The 22304-nt window shown below is 39.3% G+C and overlaps 1 protein-coding gene across 1 annotated transcript; it reads right to left on the bottom strand.

Annotated features, from left to right (window-relative positions):
* Window positions 1-455: 455 nt before the first annotated feature.
* On the bottom strand, window positions 456-22094 carry nlgn4xb (neuroligin 4 X-linked b). Its single transcript, XM_077001997.1, has 6 exons — window positions 21796-22094; window positions 18210-18927; window positions 9282-9434; window positions 5478-5663; window positions 4505-5294; window positions 456-4298 (listed from the first exon to the last, which is right to left on the bottom strand). The coding sequence occupies exons 2-6, from the start codon at window positions 18670-18672 to the stop codon at window positions 3440-3442; spliced, it is 2451 nt and encodes an 816-aa protein (XP_076858112.1). The 5' UTR covers window positions 18673-18927; window positions 21796-22094; the 3' UTR covers window positions 456-3439.
* Between the last annotated feature and the right edge of the window lie 210 nt (window positions 22095-22304).

The following is a 22304-nucleotide window of genomic DNA, read 5'->3' as shown; positions in this document are numbered from 1 at the left end:
ATTAGAATTTGCAACTTGCTTTGAGAACAGAGTCTGAAATCAATATAAGATACAGAAAATTAGATGTTCAGCCTCCTATTTCAGGCCCTCTAAGTCTTGTGACATTTTCAGCAATGTGGCCATTTGATATATTTATGATGCAACACTGATATTGAGCCCCCTGCAAGGTGGTCTGCTCACAGGGCTCAAAGCCATTAGAAGTTGTTGCTGCATTTAATTCTGTTACAGTGAGTTTCTGTGCTTCCAAAAAGGTAGAGAATTCAATACTGAACCATCAGTAGTGTCGTAAAAAATTTACAATGATGATGTGGCATTTCAACTCCACTCATTATTAAGTATGCATTCTGACTTGGGAGCTTTGATTCGATTAAAACAAACCCTAGTGCATCTACTCTGTTTTTGCAGTTTATTTGAGTAAACGTGAATGCTTCTTTTCAAATTCTGGTCACACCAAATAAGTGGACCAACACCATTTCTAAATTAATTCTGGTGTAGTTTGCTTGAAGCAAGAACACAATATGAACCAAAAGCATCTAAGCAAACCAAACAAAGGACCTGATGTCACAGTATACAACACTAAATATATTGTGACAGAACAGAGTAAAAAAAATGTTTTCCATTACAGTTCGGTACAGTCTTCTCTTTGCTGCAAATTTCTGGTGCTGTTTTGATTCCTTTAATATTTTACCACCTCTCATCATAACAATTCCACCAGGTATACATAACTTATATATAATAATTGCATTAACTTATACATAGTAAGTGCATTAAGCTCATATACTAAAGTCATAGATAACTTTTATTTCTTGTTTTGGTTTGGTTGTAAATTTGTGAGTGTGAATGTTAAGCAGCCAGGATTAAAATGTTTTACAAAGGGAATTAAACTACAAGTATAAACATTTATAAATAAGTCTGATTAATACGTCTGATTTATGAATATTACAGACAACAATGTAAATGTATAGTTAGTTATCAATTCTTTTCTAAAGCATCCTGCTGTATTTTGGTGTTGAGTTTTGCAACAAGGAGTTAATATCATTGTCCGTGGTTTGATAGTACCAACTAAGCACAGAATGTTTGTCATGGCTCATTTCTACAGCAAGGATTCAGTGCCAGAATACATGTTCAAAGGTGGCTCAGTGAAACATTCATCCTAAATAGGCATAACTGGCAGTGGCTTTCCAACACCATTGAGTGTTTATAAGGTGAGAGAAAAATGTGTCTGAGCAAAGATGGCTGCAAATGGGCTACCATGCAGTTCCTGTACTGAGGCTGCCAGTTCTTCATCTGAAACCAATGTTTTTGCAGCTATTATGGAAATTAGATAGCAGTAAACAAAATGCCAATAACTAAAATCTATGATCCTTTATTTTAGAAACAACAGCAAAAAAGTCTCATACATGTTGAGCCAAAAGCAAACCTTTCAAAAATAACGAGTTTACCCTGCTGGCCCTGTGGTTGACAGAAAGCTTCAGACACCAGCTACCAAGTTATTTCTTAACAAATAACTTCAACAAGGAGTTCATATCTAATCAGCAATGTTTTTACAGTAACAGCTCTCTGACACCTCATTGCAGAAAAAAGTAATAGGCCTATATATTTTTGTTTTGTTTTGTAAATAAATAAAAAATGGTTGTATGAAGAGCAAATCTAAGCCTAAAATATTAGAGGAATAAATATATACAAATACCATTTCAGGAAAAAAATGTTAATTTTTCCAAATCATCACAAATCAACAATATTCTTAAAATGAAGTGTGTAACTTCAGATCCACTAACAGTTATGATGAGTTTTACACTGATGGTTTTGTGAATCTGAGCCTGCTCTGGTAGAATTCAAGAATTTCAGTGTAGATACACAAGATTTAAAGGGCAGGTGTTGTGTGACACCAACACACTGCCTGAAAAAAAAAATCCGATTTTGAAAACATCTCGGTGATGCTTTGCCCAATTAAAGTTGAATGGTGAACAACCATCATGTGTCAACTCCTCTGTAAATTAATTTGCTTAGGAATGTTGGAATTCTAGGAGTTTATATAAACATATCATTGTACTATAGTTTGGAGCTATAATAATGACCAAGCCTAAATAGAACATATGGCAATATCGTGAATTACAAATAGGGATGGCAATAAAAATTAGCTGGACTAGAAAACACTGCTGGACTAGAAAACACTGCTGGACATGGAAACACTGCTGGACATGAAAACACTGCTGGACATGGAAACACTTCTGGATTAGGAAATGCTGCTATCTTGTTTCCACTATAAATTATAGTAGGTAAATAAATGATTGCTATCTGTTGAGACTTCCTGAGGACTGGCAAAGTTTGACATTCTTACAAATAATTTCTCAGTTTTAAATTTTTTTTTTTTAATTATGAAATCTATTTTGAGGTCCATTAACACTTAACATTTGCACATAAGGTGTGAAAGTAAAATTGAAAACACCAGCTGTATGTATAGAATGGGAGAGAACAGCCTTGCCACAGTACAGTCAGAACTCTGCACATGAAGCAAACTGAAAAAAAAAACAAGCAGAACATCACTAAGCTGTATCTTTTTCTTTTTTGCGTTTTCTCATATGCTATATACATCACTCTAAAATAACACTATTTGCACTGAGAAATGGGATTGCTGCCAGTTGAAGGCAATTACCCTTAGGAGCTAAGCTCTTAAGATTTACAGTACAAGCGCTCAATACATGGCACAGATATTTACACTGCACTCTGATCTCTTTGCCCGGATTTAAGCTGTGTAGGGTCATAGCTCTGGAACAGAACTATGATTTTAGTGTCTCTTGTTTGATCTTGAGTTAAATGTGCAAATCACAGAATGTGCCAGCATGAGAGAGGCATCATGTTTAGATATGAGAAACAACAAACAGTAATCATTCACTAATATAAAGAACAAACCAGAAATTTTATGTTGTATGTACATTTTTCAGTAAAAGAGGAGAATAATCTCAATCATTATATCCAGGAAAACTATGAATGACACTGCTATTGATTGTGTTATATCCTTAGAGTTTTAGTAAGAAGCAGATAATAAGAACTGTAGACATTACTGAATAGCGCTGAAGTTTCTATTAGCACTGAAAGCATTATAGCGGAGTCCTCACCACTTAGCTTCCCTGCAATCTAACCAAAGAGATCAGGATGCAAACTGTGGGTCTTCAAACACAAAATAGTATACTAGAGACTCCAGAAGAGTTCTTTACTTAAACAATGTTTAGTTTTGTCGAGCTCCACTTGCTGCACCATAAATTTGAAAATCATTACATTCACTGTTCACATTATATAGGTTAATCTATCATGACATCGCATTATACATAGAGTCAGTAGCAAAATAACACCTAGAGCATTTGTATCCAAATACCTGGGTGCGCTCTCTTTGACTTAAATAATTTGTCACTTGTAGAGCCCAGTCCTCATTGCTGAATTATACTCTGGTAGTGGAGTGTCCGTGAGGGAGGGCTGTATTGCTGGGGGTGCTGTTGGCGTATGTGCTATAGGGATGGTACGAGGGCTGCATCCCCGTCAGAGAGTTGGGAATCATGGTGACGGTATTGGGTGTCATGAGCGGGACGTCATCAGGGGAGCGTCGGAGAGTGAGGGCGTAGTCTGGAGGGCAGGTGAGTCGCAGCATGTCATGACCCTGCAGAGACTCGCATTCGTAATCATGCTCATGATCCAGCTGCTTCATCTGCAGAGACATCATCTCCTCACTTGGCACCCGTGTCACCGCAGTCGCCAAGTTCCTCGGAGGACTCGGCCGGCGGCTCGACTCCAATCGGTGCTTGTCCTTCTTGTAATAGAGGGCAGCAAAGGCCAGGATGTTCAGGAAGAGCAGTGATGCACCCACAGCAATGGTGACACTCAGCTCAGTGGAGTAGTCCCTGGCCTCAATGATGACAGTGCCGTCCTCCAGCCCTATCGTCTTCTGCTGGTCTGGCACCTGCTTCGTGTTGGCTGGAGGGACAGGTGGATGACGGGTGGTGGATGGCCAGTGTTTGTTGGACAAGCGCTTGGTGTATGAGAAAGGAGTAGTGTCCTGAGGTGGGATCTTGGTGGTCGAGGATACATACTGAAAGAGTTCATTGATGTTGTGTAGGTGCGGCACCAGCTCCAACCAGAAGGCGACCTTAGTGGCTCTGTAGTGGTCTCTCACACGTGGCTTTAGACCAATGTGCAGGTAAAGCTGGTCTTTAGGATTGTATTTGGACCAGGCAACCTCTTCAAAGCGATTTGGTTTTGTGTGGATGAATTTTGTATCCTGGGGAACTGGCTGATTTGGGTCTCTGAAATGTACAACAAAGAAACTTTAATGGGGTAAGCCTGAAATATTAAGTGATATGCATGCACAAAGGTTTTACCAAAAGAAAAATGCTTTAGGTCAAAATCTTTAATTTATGCATGAATGACAAATCACTGCAGTAATGTCAATCAGGTCTATAGGCCATTAGTTCAATGGTGCCTTTACAGTCTGAAAAAATAGCTCACTCACCCAGTTTTGGCAAAGTTAGTCCAATAGGTCATAACCACTGCACTTAACATGACATCATTCTTAGAGAAGTTGCAACTAAAGAGATCAGTAGGGCCAATCATGGGTATGCCAAAAACATATGGCAGTTCATCTCCATGGGCAGAATCTGCCCAGGCAGGCTTCATTTCACTCTGACAGTGGTGGTAAAATGCATAGAAGTATGTAGGTGAGCCGTACTGAGCGTGTAGATCTGCTGTGGCCACAGCAGGCGCCACCCACTGGTGGTCTGTGAAAAGTGCAACCAGAGTTTTACGCCGCGTTTCTGGATTTTCCTTGTCAGCCCAGTCTGTGTACATGAACTTTATAGTTTCCCTCAGCGTGTCCTTCCCTTCCGGGTAGCCATACAAGTTATCGACAAAATCTGACACAGCAAACTCAAAGTCGCTTCCAGCAACCCCATCCTCACTGTCCACAATGCCATCCACAAACTTGTACCCTTCTCCCTGGTTAACCCCCAGCATGATGTCATAGTTGAGAAATTCCCCTTGCTCCATCAGGATCTGTGGGTCATCAGGGATGACATCTCCATCAATCACAGGCCCAAAGGCAATATGATACTTGGCAGGTGTGACGCTCTGCTCAATGAGCTCCTTGTAATTCTTGTTCTGGAGGCACTGGACCAGTTCAGCTGAGTCGTCCTCATTGCAGCCCACCTTCTCAGCCAGCATATGTGTGTATTTGGCTGGCTGGTAGTTCACTGCCCAACTGGATAGAGCTGTGCCACTCTGAATAATGGCTTTCTGGAAAAGATCTGCAGCACAGATAAACAAACCTGTAAACATTTTGTTAAACTCAGGCAGGGTGAATCTCTTTTGTCAAAATCATAACCTCTATTAAAATGTTCTAAACAACACTATCTCTGAAAATGTGGTGTGAAGTTCTGTAGTATAGTCTCAACTCTAAAGCTTCCTAGCATGAGTTAACAGTAGCGTACCTTCTGAGTAATGTGACAGGGTGAGCAGACTGACACATGAAGCTCCGGCTCCAGAGCCAAATATAGTCACTCTCCGAGGGTCTCCACTGAAAGCCTGAATGTTCTCCTTTACCCATCTGAGAGCCTGGATCTGGTCCAACAGCCCATAGTTTCCCTTAGCGGCTTGGTCTCCTGTGCTTAGAAATCCTGCAAAACACAACAATTGTTTGCTCTTTAAATAGTTGAGATGCTACAAAATGTCCACAAAGCAAAATGAAGGTTGACATTGAAATAGATAAAGTATCCCATTTCCTACAAATAATGTATATCTTCAATAATCATAATCGAGGTTTAGATCAGTGGTACTAGAATGACACTGATTTCATACATACAAATGACATTAACAATATGATCTTATGCCATTCTTCTGCAGCTTTAGTAAATGCACTTAAAAAAAGGGCATTTAAGCAGTGAACAATGAGCATGTGAAACCTCTGCCCAGTTGAACTTGGTCACTATATCTTGCAAAACATTTTTGCATATCGAATACAGATATAGTAGTTTCAGTGAAAGAAGAGGGACATGTTGATTTATAGTATCAAGAGATTATATTTCCTTTATCTATAGAAAATCACAACTGCAAATTGTCATGCCCTGTGACCAGGGGGACTACAATCCCCAGCAGGCACAGCTACCTAGACGCCGCTCCCACGCACTAGAATATTAGGTTACCTGTTCCTCATTAGGAACAGGATACTTAAGACTGTTGCTTTTTGCCTGTAGTTGTGAAATATTGGTTTTGCAAGGCTTTCTGCCACTTACCTGTTGAAGCTTATCATTTATTGATTATTCTGAACTAACTCTTTTGTATTTCTCCTCAAGGATCTTCAACTTTGTATGGACATTCCTGATTTGCGTGCAGCCTTCGTTTATGTTCCGGATCTCTGGTCCCTTACTCTCAGGAGGACTTTTCTATATTTATCTACATTGTCACAATAAACTCTTTCAGCACCAATCTGCATATGTCTGCCTCCGTATCATGTACCCTGCCTTACACAAATGTAGTTTTTGTCACGGTGAGGCGGCCCCCTACCGGTCGCCTCCGTCCACAGCGGCTGTTGTTGTTGTTGTTTTTGTGACGTCGTGTGCGTCCCTCAGGTGGGCGGAGCCCGTGATCCGTCTCACCTGAGGGTTGTTTGTTTGCCTATATATGTCTTGTCTTTGTACCAGTTGACCGCTGGTCATTATATCCTTAATTTGGAGATAATGCACGGGTTTTTGGTTTGCACACTTTCTATTAAACCATCCTTTTTCCCTGAGACTTGGCGTGATCGCTTCCTTTTTAGTTGCTCACCCCGCCCGTCACAGTTTTGAATTTGTGTTTAAAGCCAGTCCTTATTATTGGCTGTAACCATACCCATTATTGGCAATAGACACTACACTAGTCATATGCTACTTGCTTGTCAAGAATCACTGTGCATTAACATTCATATGCAAAAATTACAAATATTCTTCACACTATTTTCTACAGATGGTTGCCTACATGGTTCTGGCTTGTAGTTAAATTATGTATATATTTCCCCTTAATGTATTTCTGTGTTTTTTGGCTTTAAAATTAGGTGTGACACTTCTTAACAGCAGTGTCGCAAATTGGCTGCAGCACTCTTTATTTGCATAACGACCCTTAATAAATTTGAGGCTAAATCAGGGAGGTGCAGTGGTAGTAATTTACACTGCTGCAGTGGTGACTTGTGCCTCGTTTGATAAATCTGCCTCTTAAAGATGTGACTGTATGATCAATTATGCCGGATGATGGCGTTTCACCAGATGGCAACTCTCTCTATAACTGTGCTGAATAGCTTCCTTCCCCTTGTTCCCTGCTAATATTTTGATAAAGACAAAGATACATAGATAAAAGATACTGATATAATCAATATATACAATATATTTTATAAAATATATTTATAAAATAAATGTTTGTCAAAGGTAGCAAAGCAAGCTTTGCTTTTTGATCCTAATAACCCAGTTTAGTACTCATGCAAATGTTACATAAAGGAATGTTTTCCATCATGTTTAATGACCTTCTTACTAATCCATGTGATCATGAATGATGTGACTTCATGTAGTAGGCTGAAGGGCTGTCCAAATGATCCACTCCTTACTTGTACATCTTATGCTGAGAGAGGCTCCTTGGCTGATCATGTTGGTAATACCAAGGAAGTTGTTGTGCCAAGCACCCAAATAAAAATGAGGACTTTATAACCTTCACCCACCCTACATAAATCACCCCTCCCATGACTGCCCTTGATAAAGGTTAATTGAAACCCCCTTTTGTGATGTAGCACATTCACCCAGACAATTTATTCCAGGGTCACCGTATGCTTGTGTTTTTTTTTTTTCGTCAATCTTCTCATGAGCCACTGACCCATGCAACCACAGAACTCAGCAGACTCCACCCCAAAAACCTAATTTAAAGATTTTGGATTATGTATGATAGCTCAATTGTATCGTCTCATATGATAGTGCAGGATAAATACACTATAAGGCAAGCAAAAACATTTTAATGTGATCTGAGCAAAATTTTTTAATGCTTTTGAATACTATGAAGTGTTGCATATGCAGTCAATCTAGTTGGTTACTGTTTCATTACATATTTGATTATTACATGTTGGAGACCATGGAATGCTTATAAGAGATGATTCCAAGCACTATAAAGCTGAGGTCTTGAATAAGTAAATTAGTTTTGCTATCTTACAGTGTGCCTCAGTAAATTAGTGTTACTATCTTACGGTGTGCCTCAGTAAATTCGTGTTGCTATCTTATTGTGTGCCTCAGTAAGTTAGTGTTGTTATTTCATTGTGTGCCTAAGTAAATTAGTGTTGCTATCTTATTGTGTGCCTCAGTACATTACACCACATTGTAATGCTGCTTTTGCTCTTTCACTCAGTCACATTTAAGATTCTTTCAAACACAATTTCTTTGTCATAAGGTGGTAAGACCATTCAAATGTGCATACCTGTTTTGAACCTCATTTGCTTTTTAATATGGTTTGTTGAAGATTTTCTCAAACACAGTTATGGATTTTCCCTGAGTAAATCGTTCAAATTCAAGTTTTCCACAACCGCAGATATATACCAGTGATGCATGTCAGCGTGGTGAAGGACAGAACCACGTTGCATTCATTCAAAAAAGATTAAAAACAAAATTTACATTCTAAAGAGATCTGATTTTGAGTCAGTATCCTCCTTAATTCTGTGATTTAATTAGAAAACGACCCCAGAGATGCACTCACCTGTCACATTATTAGAAACACCTACTTATTAGGTGCATTGTTAGAACCTCTGTCCTGGCTGTTGCCATGCACAGTCTCAGTTTGTCATCCTCAATCCTTTCATGAATGGTCTGACCACAGACCTGTAGTTGCTGTAGTTGCTTTTTGGGTGTCAGACCATTCTCAAGCCAGCAGTGACACTGATGTTTGTAGAAAACCACTATGCCTAACAAATGTATGCTATCTCAGTGCCAACGACCGCACAACTGTCATGTTACTGCTGACTTGATAATTGTCTGCCACCTAAGTAATATGTAGTCAGCAGTGGTCCTGTGGTAAGAAACTGACCAGTGATGAACAGGCTGGAAGGCATCTGATTAATTGTCAGTAATTAAAAGCTTGAATCTATAAGGTAAAATGCACATATAAGAGAGGAGTAGGTACAGGTTGATATATCTATTATGTGGTACATTTCTGTTTCTCATTCTGTTATTGCAGAAGGGCTGTCCATATCTGTCAGTATCTGAAGTGAGGTGAAGGTTAAAAGATCTTACCTAAAACTCCCAGGCGATAGTTGACAGTGACCACGATGACATTGCCGTAGCTAGCAAGAATGCTGCCGTCAATCAGGTTGCCCGTGCCTTCCACGTAAGAGCCACCATGAATGTATACCATGACTGGTTTGAGTCCCTCACCTTCATGGATGTCTGTTGGAGAAAGAAATGTAAAGGTAATTTCTTCAGTATGATAGAAAGTGCTCAACAATTATAGCACACACTGGACACAGGTGCACCAACATGAAATAAAGCACAAGGCAAGAACACAACAATATAGTTTACAGTATATCAATTGAAATATCATGATAGATATACAAGTTGCGTGTAGGCACAAGGTAAAATTTACAGTATAATGATTTTTGTGTGCAAATATTAAAATAATGGTGTCATGGGCATAGAATGTGTAGGAAAAAAAGGAAGCAAACACAAGGCTCCAACTGAAGAGTTTAATGAAACTAATGAAACAATTCAAAAAACATGCTGTCAAGCCGGGCTGTCAGTAATGTCATTGTTATAGTCCTCCATGTGCAACTGTGTTTTGGTTTCCATGTCTTATCATTTGTAACTGCCTTCAATTCATGGGTGTCTGGTTTATTGCTCTTGTTAGCCTATATGTATTTATACCCCTGGTTTTCAGTTCGTTTGTTGGACATTGTTTCTTTACAGCCCCATTGTTAGTGTATTACTTCATCTTTGGTAATTTAGTATTTCCATGTATTTATTGTGTTGATATGTCTTGCCTTGTATTACGTGTTGGCGCCTAATAAATCTCGCTGTACTTAGCGATAGTGATTCTTGCTCCATGTTACACATGCGCTAACCACAACTCTAGAAAGACAAGGTAACTTCAATCCCAGCATCACTGGGTGAAGGCGAGGTACACCATGGACAGGTCGCCAGTCCATAACATCATTAACCATTAACTATCACTAATATTACACTCTGTGGTGAGCAGAAGACAATTACTATAATATCAATAGTCACTCATGTTCAGCAATACAGATATAAAGAATAATCCTGTAGGAAAGAACATTGAAAAAGTTTTCACTTCCAGTTATCTAGGGGAGTATCTAGGGTTATCATTCACAGTGTGTGTTGGCTAATAACCTCTAAAATCCAACATGCTTAGCACTCTTTAAACACATAAAAAATCTTTTTTTTATTAATTAACATCAACCTTACTGTATATTAAGATTTATTCCATAGGAAAAAATGTTTCCTGTTTGGTACTTTTAGGGCTTGGGGCAATCCCATCCTGAGATGAGGACTATCTCCTCATTCCCTTATGAATGGAGAATGATAATGAGAATAAAGCAGTTGGAGCACGGGAACACATTTCTTCAGGCAACTGGCATATTCTACTGGCATCCACAGTGCTGTGCTGCTCTAAAACCACAGAGCGTCTCTTCACAATTGAAGAAGGGCAAGGCATGTTTCTCAGTATTCTTAAAAAATAAATGTAGATTGAAAGATTCAAAATAGTATGTTTGGTATTCATGGAGGTCTGTTTACAAGTAATCAAAAGAGAAAATTAGTCAAAAGCACTCTTGAAACTGACTTGCTGAATATCCCATAACTGCAATGCTTCATGCTAACCACCACAATGGCAATTTCTGAGTGTAAACTTATCAAAATTATTATCCCATGGAGGTCTGAACTTGGAATCATACTTAAAATCAAAGTGGAAACTCAAATGACAGGCTGATCCAACTTCAGTGTAAATTCCTCAAGACAAGTTAAAATGAGGCTCAGTTGTGTATGTGGCCTCCACGTGCCTGTATGTACTCCTTACAACACCTAGGCATGCTCTTGATGAGACGGCGGATGTTCTCCTGAGGAATCTCCTCCCAGACATGGATTAAAGCGTCAGTCAACTCCTGGACAGTCTGTGGTGCAATGTGGTGTTGGTGGATGAGACAAGATATGATGTCCCAGATGTGCTCGACTGGATTCAGGTCTGCGGAATGGGCAGACCAGTCCATAGCATCAATGCCTTCATCATGCAGGAACTGCTGGCACACTTCAGCCACATGAGGTCTAGCATTGCCATGCATCAGAAGGAACCCAGGGCCCTCTGCTCAAGCATATGGTCTCATAATGGGTCTGAGGATCTCATCCCAGTATCCCAGTGGCTAGCACACTGAGGTCTGTGTGGCCCTCCAAAGAAATGCCTCCCCACACCATTACTGACCCACTGCCAAACCGGTCATGCTGGAGGATGTTGCAGGCAGCAGAAAGTCTGCTGTGTCTGTCACATGCTCAGTGTGAGCCTGCTCTCATCTGTGAAGATCACAGATGGTGAATCTGCCAATCTTGGTGTTCTCTGGCAAATGCCAATAGCCCTGCATGTTGTTGAGCTGTAAGCACAAGCCCCACTTGTGGACATCAGGCCCTCATACCACCCTCATGAAGTCTGTTTCTGACAATTTGAACAGAAAAATGGATATTAGTGGCCTGCTGGAAGTCATTTTGCAGGGCTATGGCACTGTTCCTCCTGTTCCTCCTTGCACAAAGGAGGAGGTAGCGGTCCTGCTACTGGGTTGTTGCGCTCCTACGACCCCCTCCATGTCTCCTGGTGTATTGGCCTGTCTCCTGGTATCTGCTCCATTCTCTGAACACATCTCCACAGCTCGCATTGATGTGCCATACTGGATGAGCTGCACTACCTGAGCAACTTCTGTGGGTTGTAGACATAACCTCATGCTACCTCTAAGGTGGGAGAACTGACAAAATGCAAAAGTGACCAAAACATCAGCCAGAAAGGATGAGAACAGAGAATTGATCCTTTATAGGGGGTGTCTTGCTAATTGCCTCTCATTTCTACTTGTTTACTTGTTGTCTGTTCCATTTGTTCCATCAGTGTTGCTTCCTAACTGAACATGTTGGTTTCACAGAAGTGTGGTTGACTTGGAGTTACATTATGTTGTTTAAGTGTTTGAGCAGTGTATATATATATATATATATATATATATATATATATATATATATATATATATATATATATGAACCCACACAGTTTCCCATTTTTTTATTACTAACATTATAACTATTAATCATTAACATAATATATTGCTTAACAACAACAATAAATAATTATTATTATAACAATCTAGATTTTTTTCTTGCTCTGTGTGTATTCTTAATTCTTTGGACCTATTTTTAGAACTGCCTGGAACTGTGCATTAGCATACATAGCAGTATAAATACCATTAAAACAACCATTTCAGTTTGTTACAGATGAGTAAGTGGATAGTGGATCCATAGCTACATTTAATTTAGATGGCATCAAGAAGCTGCATGCATCCTGTAGATGCATTTTGCTACGTCTGTGGCCAATTTATCAAGACAAGAGAAAAAAAGTACTCCATGAAAGCATATGTGCGACGCTTACAAACATACTTTGGTATGCCTGTCGGGGATCAAGACAAACTGTGGGTACCTCATTTCATGTGTGAGCACTGTAAGAAAACTCTTGATGGCTAGTTCAGAGGAGAAAAGAGCCATGAAATTTGGTACAAACCCAATGACCGATCAAGCAGTTGCTACTTCTGCATGGTGAACCCTTCCAAATGATGACCTGACAAGAATATACCCCCATCACCTATCCTGGTCCCACACTGCCCTGAGCTCCCAGTACCCTCTCCTCCTGAGAGAGATTCACCATCTTCAGCAAAGAGCAGCAAGTCAGATGGTGACAGTAAGGACGACAGATCCAGATTATGACTTCATAGATACAGCTGAGAAGAGAAAGCTAGACTACCTCAATCAAAAATACCTCAATGATCTGTTCAGAGACCTTGGTCTAGGCTCAGACAGAGGACCTTCTTACTTGAAAGTGTGCAAATCATAAATCAGGATTTGAAAAATCCTCAAAAAAATAAAAAATAAAAGTCCACATTCTTGGTGCTCATGTTGATAAACTTAAGAAGATCATGGGTGCTTACTCACAGAAGCATATAGATGTTTTTACATGTTACTGTTTATACTTTACACAAAAGCAAAATCAATAACACATGGGAGCTGAGAACAAAAATTGTGTGACATAGGGTAAGCTGTTTAATCATTTAAACTAATAACTACATAGACCAGAGGAAGACCAGAGTTAATAAGTTTGAAAGGTATTTGAACTTCAAAGAGATGGATACTTGTAAAATGCTAAATTTGGGTTAGTGCAATCTATTTTTGAGCCAGAAATCCTGGTCCAGACTGCACGAGTGTGCCAGCAGTCAGGCACTCCACACACAAGACTCCACACTGTAGCCCCTCAGGAAAAGGGCTGCGTATTGTAAACAAAATTCTACATTACCATTATATTACTATATATTGCAATTGATATGAGTTTCAATATGTTAAAATGCACCTGGCCAGCAAACCCTTGATGTCACATGGTAAAAGACTGACTCACATTGTTTAAATTATTATTTAATAAATTATTTAAAAGGTTTAAATGAATGAACACATGTATATTATTTGTTAAATACATGTGATAATATAATTGTTATGTTAACAGTTGTTTGTTTTTTTGTCTGAAACTTCATTAGGACCATCTGACTTTGGATTCCATTCTTCCAGCACACAGTAAAAAAATTTAAGGTGTGATTTTCATACTGCAACTGTCTGCAATATCCAACATAGCAGTAATGATTATTTAATGAAATATTGTGCAGCCCTAGCTTCTATTGTAGGGTTTGTCCCTTCATCCTGGGCTTAAGGATTCATTCACTGTTGATCAAAACACCCCCCCCCCCCCCCCCCCCCCCAAAGAGCACACATCAATTTAACAAGTGCACATACAACCTATCACAGGTCCCACCTCAAATGCACATATCACTTTATAAATCATTTAAAATGCAAATGGACATAATTTTATTTTTATTATTTTAGTGTTTACCTACTTGCTAACTTATTTTTTGTATCTTGTATTAAGTATTAACTGCTGCCTTAGAAAGAGGATGCCAATCCAATTTCACTGCTGTAACACTGTTCCTAACATTGTTTCTTCAGCGATAATAAAAGACTATTCTATTCTATTCTATTCTATTCTTAAAGCAGTGCACATTGTGGCATGTTCCCTGGTGTTACACCCATTTTAAACTCATTGAGGTGCCTCTTAATTAACCGTTGAGTTAGTTGTGTAAAAGGGAAAAAAAAAAAAAACACAGAAATGAACAGTGCACATACTTGAGGACCAGGACATGGACCAGACTGGAGTGAACTGTGTGCATGTTCAAACACGTAGTGTAGCGGTGACCCTACTGTCCAATCCACCCCACTGGGAATCCAAGCAGCTGGCTTTCCTGTGGGCTTCTGGCGCTGGATGACACAGCTGGGTTTGGGGTCTGTGGAATCACCAGCATTTTTTAAACCACTTCAGGAGTCCAATCAACCCCGTGTTAACCCTTGCCTGATCATGAAAGCTTGGTGTGATTGCATTCTGTGTAGTGGCATACCTGCTAAAGCCAAATCAAGCATTCGAAGAGATAAATGGAACAACTATGCAAATGTGTATTGTAGTGGGGAACTGAGGTTTCTGACGAGTGTGACGCCATGTTGGTTATGTTCACCCTGCCCATATTCATGTTCCAGATGAGTATACTGTTTGTGGGCCTGGTGAATCACAGGGTTTCAGTCTTCCTGACAAAGTCCTAACCAAGTCACTGAAGTGCAGTAAGGGAAAACAGAGTATAGTCACAGTAAGCACACTAGCTTCATTTACATGTTCCTTCTATGCCGTTGTGGACATCAAGTGGCAAATTAAGTATAGCAGGGCTCTCAAGTCTCATGCATTGAGCGTGTGATACACGCATTTGACAGTCTTCACACGCTCACACGCCACACTTCCGATTTCACACGGCGAGAAAAAAATCTAAAAAAAACCCCCCCCGCTCAACAACTCACGTTCGCCACACCCCACCAACAACTTACGTTCGCCACCCCCACCCCCCCCCGCTCAACAATTAACGTTCGCCACCCCCCGTCAACAACTCTCACACTCTGACATGAATCCAAAACTTGAGAGCCCTGAGTATAGACTAGTAAAAGACAACACCTCCACAATAACGTTAATGACATATCCTCAGGGCAGTGACAACATACAGTAACACATGGAATGAAATGACACAGAATACAGCATGACAGCTCCCTGGCCGTAAATTGCCCATAAATACAGAAACAGACAGACACAAGGTTATTTCTTTCCACCTTTATGAAAATGAACCATTAGCAAATATTACAGTGCCTTAATTTTTGTGAGTAGGGATCAGCCAAAAATGCTTGGCATGGCTGCTTCTTTGCAGGGCCACTGCTTAAATTCATAACCAATTGTTTGCTCTTGAGTTTGCTATAGACTATGTTTAGTATGTGATCTGGTAATATCCCTCTGGGACATGCAATGCTTTCTGATGAATTCACTGCGAGAGAATTCCAATTCTGCTGTAGTCTGCACAGACACAGATAAATCCCTTCCCTCTGGGAACTAATTGCACATCCTTTGTCTGCAGTAAAATATAAATACTCATTAAATGGAAAGCACTAATGGGATCATGACAACATCCCTGTATTTCATAGGAATAATGGCATAATATCCAGCATGAATGAGCCCTTTGTCTCTACAGTTCCGTTAGTGGCATAGGAGATTCACTCTCCACATTTACCCATTAAAGATATCTGCACATTCACCTGGCAAAATTACACAGACTGAAGCAAGAAATGCTGAGGGGAAAATTTAATCTAAACTTCATCTGAGAGAAGAAAGGAAAAGAAAAAAAAAATCCCTTGTAATCTACAGGACTAATATGAGAAGAAATGACAACCAGGATGAGAATTTGACAATCTCAACTAGGAGTCATCTGGGAAAATACTCGTAAAAATCAGAGGTCTTTAGTGCTTTTTGTCTTATAACAAGTACATTATATATTCTCATAATTTGCCAAAGATGATACCTCTGAAGTCTTATTCACTAAGTCTTATTCACTTATTCAATAAATACATTAATTCTACTTCATTATAAACTAAAATAGTGGCTATTTTCCCTACCTCTATTATACTAATACCAACTATTACATTCTTTTAAATGCCTTTCATGCACATAATTAATCTGTACATCTGTCTGTCTGAGTTAACATGTCCCTCAGCTATGAAAACCCTATTTGTTGTCATATTAGAGATATGAAAATAGCCCAATGACCAGTGCTGCATTCATAATAATCTCACCAACAAAACCTTTAATATTTATATTTGCAGGTCACTTCAGAGTTCATTGTGAATCAGTTAGAGTTTAATGTGTATCAGTGCAACATCCTTTGAAGATTTGTTAGTTTCCATATGCACTGAGGCTAACAGCTTTAAACATAAAATGAGAAATATTACTTAGGAATTATTGAACTTTACACCTGATACCAGATAAACCCATGTATAGCAACATGTTCAACGTAATTGAAGTTGTATACACATTATATATTTTTTTATATTATATATTTTTACTCATTTACTCATTATCACATCCTTGGCACAAATCAATTTGGAAAAGTGCACTGTACACCTTTCATATGTAATATAACCTGGTCTATATTTTATGATGCTAGTGAGAAGTTTCCATATTGCCATTTCTTTTACACTACCTTAATTTACTTTAGGTATATTTTTCCAAACACAAACTACAATGTTGTCACTAAAATGGTAAGTCTAAACCATGCACATCTTGAAATGCCCTTCAATAAAGTGCCTAATTAATTATCCCTCATTTGACTCATCAGCTTGTCACAGGACAATGTTTATCAGTCCTCTGCAAGTTTTGTCCTTCTCTTGATAACTAATTACATACAGGGTCAGAAAAAAACCCTTTCTGTACCAGCACCATAGCTAACCTCAGTTCAGTTTACCCCAGAAACATTTTAACTGTACTATGTGCTTTTCAATGCTTGACAAACTAGTCCACCACCCTTAAAAGAACAAGTAAATTAACTTTCCTTAAAAAAACTTTAATTGTCATTCAATATCTAGCAAAGAAAATGTTATTTATGACAGTAAATATGAAATGCTACACAATGGACACTAAGCAAGTCAGATGTTTGGAAAGTGTTTGTTATTTCTAAAGTAGCAATGTGTATGACCTACAGTGAGTGTACGACACGAAGAAAGGGCAATTTTGTAATGTATTTGTGACTTAATCTTAAACTGGCAAGTGGCTACTGGAAAGTACTCTGTGACATTGCTGAAAATGTCTGAGCGCTTGGTTTAAAACGTGTTAAAAATAGCATGTATCCATGTAACAAATGGCAAAAATAAAATGAGAGAAAAGGACAGAAAGGAACAATATGTTATTAATCATGATATTTAGAACCAGAATGAACAGCAGGCTAGGTTATAGCGTAGTGGGCAGCCCGCTGGCCTCTGGCATTGGAATGTTCTGGGAGTGAAAATGTGCCAACTCTGTGAACTCTGGGTCAAATAAATTATTTTTTTATTTCTCCATATCATTGTGTTCATTTCATCAGACATCATTGTTTAAGGATCATATAAATACATTCTACATATTTGATGTAGTGACTGATCCATCCTAGAAGATGATGTCACAAGTCCTAAACTGAAGCAGCCACGGAATGTAATCACTTTTAATTTTATCGCTTAATTTAACACTTAATTTTGATGCATAATTACAGTCATGCTTTATTGCTTCCGTTTATGTCAGTTCTTGTAATTTGTATGTCTTGATTCCCTAAAATAAAACATTTCTGCTCAATAATTTGTAATTTGACTTCTTGCCCCTGACTTCTTACCCCTTTTTATCTGGTTTAGTGTAGTTTATACTATGAAATAGTGTTACTGATGTTATGTCTTTTATGGAATTCACAGTAAATGTGAGCTAGCAAACCAATCACAATAATCAACAAACAGTAGGTGTTGATACTGACAGAAGTGGTTTACCTTCTTCCGTTGGCACATAGATGTTCAGGTAGAGGCAGTCCTCATTCTGGTCCTGTACGTAAGTAGCCACCGTGTCCAAGTTGGCTGTGAACCAAGCAGGCAGCATGTCACTGAGCAGAAACCTGTCCTCTAGGTACTGTGGACACACGGGTGCAAACTGGGTGGCGTTTTTAATGCCAGGCCAGGAGATGGGTGGCTCGGGTGCCTGGAACCTCCTCTCTCCTGTAGGGGGCATGGCGTAAGGTACACCCAAGTACTGGTCCACTGGGCCCAGAATCTCACTAGGCAGCGCTGCTCTGAACCCAAGCAGTTTCCCGTAGTTTGTTGTGACTGTAGTGTATTGGACTGGCTGAGAGTTTACCAATGTAAATTCCAAAAGCAGAAAGCCGATCCAAAGCAACACCTTCAGGTGCAGCCCAAAGAAAGCAGCTGGTAGCCATGCGTGATCCTTTGACCTGGACATGGTCCTGTCCTGGAGTGTTGCTAAAAGCCCAGTAATCCAAAAAAAAAAAAAAAGGACCAGTTGTCTTACTCCAGGCAGCACACGTCAGGTTGACAGACAGCTGGTTCACCAATTGGATTGGTGCCTTTGTTCCTCCCCATGTCAGGATGTGGTCTTGAAGTTTTTTGCCCTTGTGTGGACAGTAAAGTGATGGCGTCCTCTTGCCCTCGCTGCCACAGTCACTGCCCTGAGTTAATTCCAGTCAGAATGATCATTCTGTGGAAGACATAGAGGGGAAGAGAACAGAGAGGAAGCAGGTTGAAAGAATTATTTCCACTATGCTCCACTTGGCAGAAACATACTCAGGCCTTTTTTGAAAAAGGAGTTTGTTCTGTAAATCCTGTTTTCTGCCCTTTCATATCTCCATCTGCCCCTGAAGATGTCTACACCATCAGTCCTCTTTGTGAAGCTTTAACTGTGGGAGGACTCTAGGTGGTCATTGGCTGGAACTTATAGGTACATTTATGTCCCATATTTGACATGATAGAATCTTCCATTTGTTAAAAAAATAAAGAGATGAAAAAAGAAGAAATTACACAAAATATTGACCTATTGACGCATAACTTCCCCTACATCGTTACTCATACACAATGACATCATATCATATATGAGGCAGGATCATAGAGGCATGGATCTGGAATTATGATCAGCTAGAGAGTTCTGTTTTTCCACCAATAAAAATGAATTCAATTTTAAACGGGGTGGGGGAGGGGAGGTGGAGGGGGTACTTTTTCTTGCCGAGTGAAGTGTGCTGTCTCTAATGAAAAAGGTCTCCTGTATAAATCAGGCAGGATCCTTCTGCCCTCGTCTGTTAATGCTCCCACCCATTAACACGGCTGTCAGTGGGCCCCAGCTACACATGGCTCTGCTAGCAACTTCTGCTCCTATTGATTTCTGCAACTGTGTCCCTTCAGAGTTACACCTCAGAGGTGCGTCAAGGTGAATTAGAGCTGATCAAAATGGTTCCAAATACAGCAAACAACACCTGCTAAAACCATTAAACTAGTCACAGATAAAGTCTTTGTGAATTGCTTTTAGAATGCACAGCTGTTCTTTAAATTGTTGAGTACAGCAAGTAAAATGATGATTCTAACACCCATTGGTAAAATGTCTAAATCAGAAGAGAAAGATTAACATTTCATTGAAGGCTATTCCAACCTGAATCGAGTGAGCTGAGTTAATATTTAAAGGTGTCATTCCAAAGCCCATTTCAGTTGGATAATGTCAAACTGTATCAACCTTTTCAGGTAATTTCATTTTCTGGGATAATCCATTTTCCCGCTCACTGGCTTTGGAGAAGTATCGGGTGGTCAGCAGGATTGCATGCCCCAGAACCTAAATCTAAAAAGCGTTTTAATTAGTTTTCACATGTCACCCCAGCTTCAGCACCAGCCATCTTACTAAGGTCTCCATGTATCCCTGTGCTGCTCTCTGTTGTAACCCCTCCCATTTATACTGACAGCCAATGGTCAACTCTGACCACAGTGTCAATTATCCATAAAACTCAATTTGGATAAAAAAACAAGCCTACAGGGCAAGATGTAAAGCCTGTAAATTGCCATAGTTGCATGAATAACAGGTTTTACTTTTTTTCAATGACCATTGACTTTTCTGTTGTGAAGAGGGCATGATGGTTTAGAAAGAAGATGAGCAAAAGGATCAAATTATTGTCAGTAAACAATCATTACGCTCCTATGAAACATGGAATCTTGAAACATGATTTCCAAAAAGCAAAAGGGTGTCAAGGTAAACCATAGTGTTGTCAAAAATGCACATGATATTTTGTCCTGAAGGCATTTTCCTTTTTAAAAATTATTCTGCAATTACATATGATGTCTTTGGTAAAAGCTTTGTAAATTGAAATATTTGGAATTTATGAGAAAAGCATGGGCAATATTACACAAACACACAATTCACTTATAGATAGAATCTTGGTAAAATAATGTTGACATTAAAGCTTACTCATGTTGTTTTGACTTTTAGAGCATGTCACAGTATTGGCTTGTGATTCTTTAAAGGAGAGCATAGTGTGAAAGCTTCCACGGGCTGCTCACAATGTGAGATGGTCTAGAACATGTTTTGAGGAATGAAGTTTTTATTTAGTGAGTTAAGATAACCCATGACTTCCCACTATGGGACTCAATTCTAACAGAAATTCTAACAAAATTATAACAGAAAATAATGTGGGGGATTAAATATATCCAAAGAATACTCAGCAAGTGTGCATGCAAGATTTCACCATTGGCTTTACTGATATCACTCACTATTAATTTTATCTGAGAATGCTATAATTATCATTTTGAAACACATGCACAAACCTTCATTCCTACACTTTTTACTTTACTTTAAGATTTTGTATTAATATGACTTGCTATCCATTAATAACATTTCAATTTAATCCTAAATCCATAAATCGAATGGACAGGTGAGGACAGATACCCAATGCTGTACAAACAATTTTATGAGTGGTTAAACCTCCAAACCTCCTAGAATTGTCTCTGGATTGCAAGTAGTATGCTGAATACCACCGTGTGATTTGCTGGCTAAATACTGGGGTAGTTTGACACGAAGTCATCTTCACGTTTAACACAAATGTAAACATTTATATATATGGGTAAACAGTTATTTATAAATCGTTCTGTCCCGATTAGCTCCTCTACCCTTGGCTAAAAGTGCTTGGTCACATAGATGAACATGAAAGTTGCAAAAATTCTCGAAACCTCGCCTAGACCCTTTTTAACCTTACATTTAAAAGGCAAAATTAAAGCAGCAAGCTCTCCTGTGATTTGTAACCCTGCACATAGCCTATAGCCTACCTGCTCACCTCTACGGTGCTGCACTGTCCTGCGACTACTAGGAACAACGTTCGAATGTCATAGCACTTCGTCTGAACAGTGAAAGCTTAACAAGTGAATTTCCACATTCGTTGCATTCATAAATGCTGTTCGATTTTCACAAGCCAGAAACTGGCGACAAACATCGATGTACGAACCCGTGAGAAATCTGTAAAGAAGAAATGCAGTTTTCGTAGCCATTGCAGGTAACAGCAAAACAAAAATGTATGAGCAGGTTCTAGCAGCTTACCTCCGCAAAAGAGAAAACACGAGACGATGTAAAGGATCTAAAATCCCGTAGAGGACCTCAAACGTCAAAACGCATAAGCCCATAAGTGATATTATTCGACCATTGTCTTTGATACAGAATGAATGCAGTATCCGCAAATTGAACAGCCTAATTAACACCACATGCGTGCGAGCAACGTCAGAAATTCACCAGGGGGAAAAGACTAATTATAAAACCTTAGAGCATAGGCTATCCCGCATGAAACATTGTCGGAGCTCCAGACCGGTAGATTTGAAATTGAGCTGAATACATTTGAATTGAAAGTCTCTCTCTCTCTCTCTCTCTCTCTCTCTCTCTCTCTCTCTCTCTCTCTCTCTCTCTCTCTGCTATTGGGTTGTGTTCAACGAAAATTACACAGCCCGTAGCCAATGGTCTCCTGCAATTTGACTGTCACCCAGCTGCGTCTTTGAACTCCCTCTGAAAGATTTACATTAATGCGAGAATGCTTCACATCACTACATCAATACACA

Source organism: Brachyhypopomus gauderio, chromosome 4 (assembly GCF_052324685.1).
Source record: "Brachyhypopomus gauderio isolate BG-103 chromosome 4, BGAUD_0.2, whole genome shotgun sequence".
In the NCBI taxonomy this organism is placed as follows: Eukaryota; Metazoa; Chordata; class Actinopteri; order Gymnotiformes; family Hypopomidae; genus Brachyhypopomus; species Brachyhypopomus gauderio.
The sequence above is the reverse complement of the archived record's forward strand: the minus strand, read 5'-3'. Positions and strand labels throughout refer to the sequence as shown.

Coding starts and splice junctions, on each gene's coding strand:
- nlgn4xb (XM_077001997.1), bottom strand. CDS start 18,672: ATGTCCAGGTCAAAGGATCACGCATGGCTACCAGCTGCTTTCTTTGGG. Junction 9,435..18,209: donor CTATGTGCCAACGGAAGAAG/GTAAACCACTTC, acceptor TTTCTCCAACAG/ACATCCATGAAGGTGAGGGA. Junction 4,299..4,504: donor ACTAACTTTGCCAAAACTGG/GTGAGTGAGCTA, acceptor TGTACATTTCAG/AGACCCAAATCAGCCAGTTC.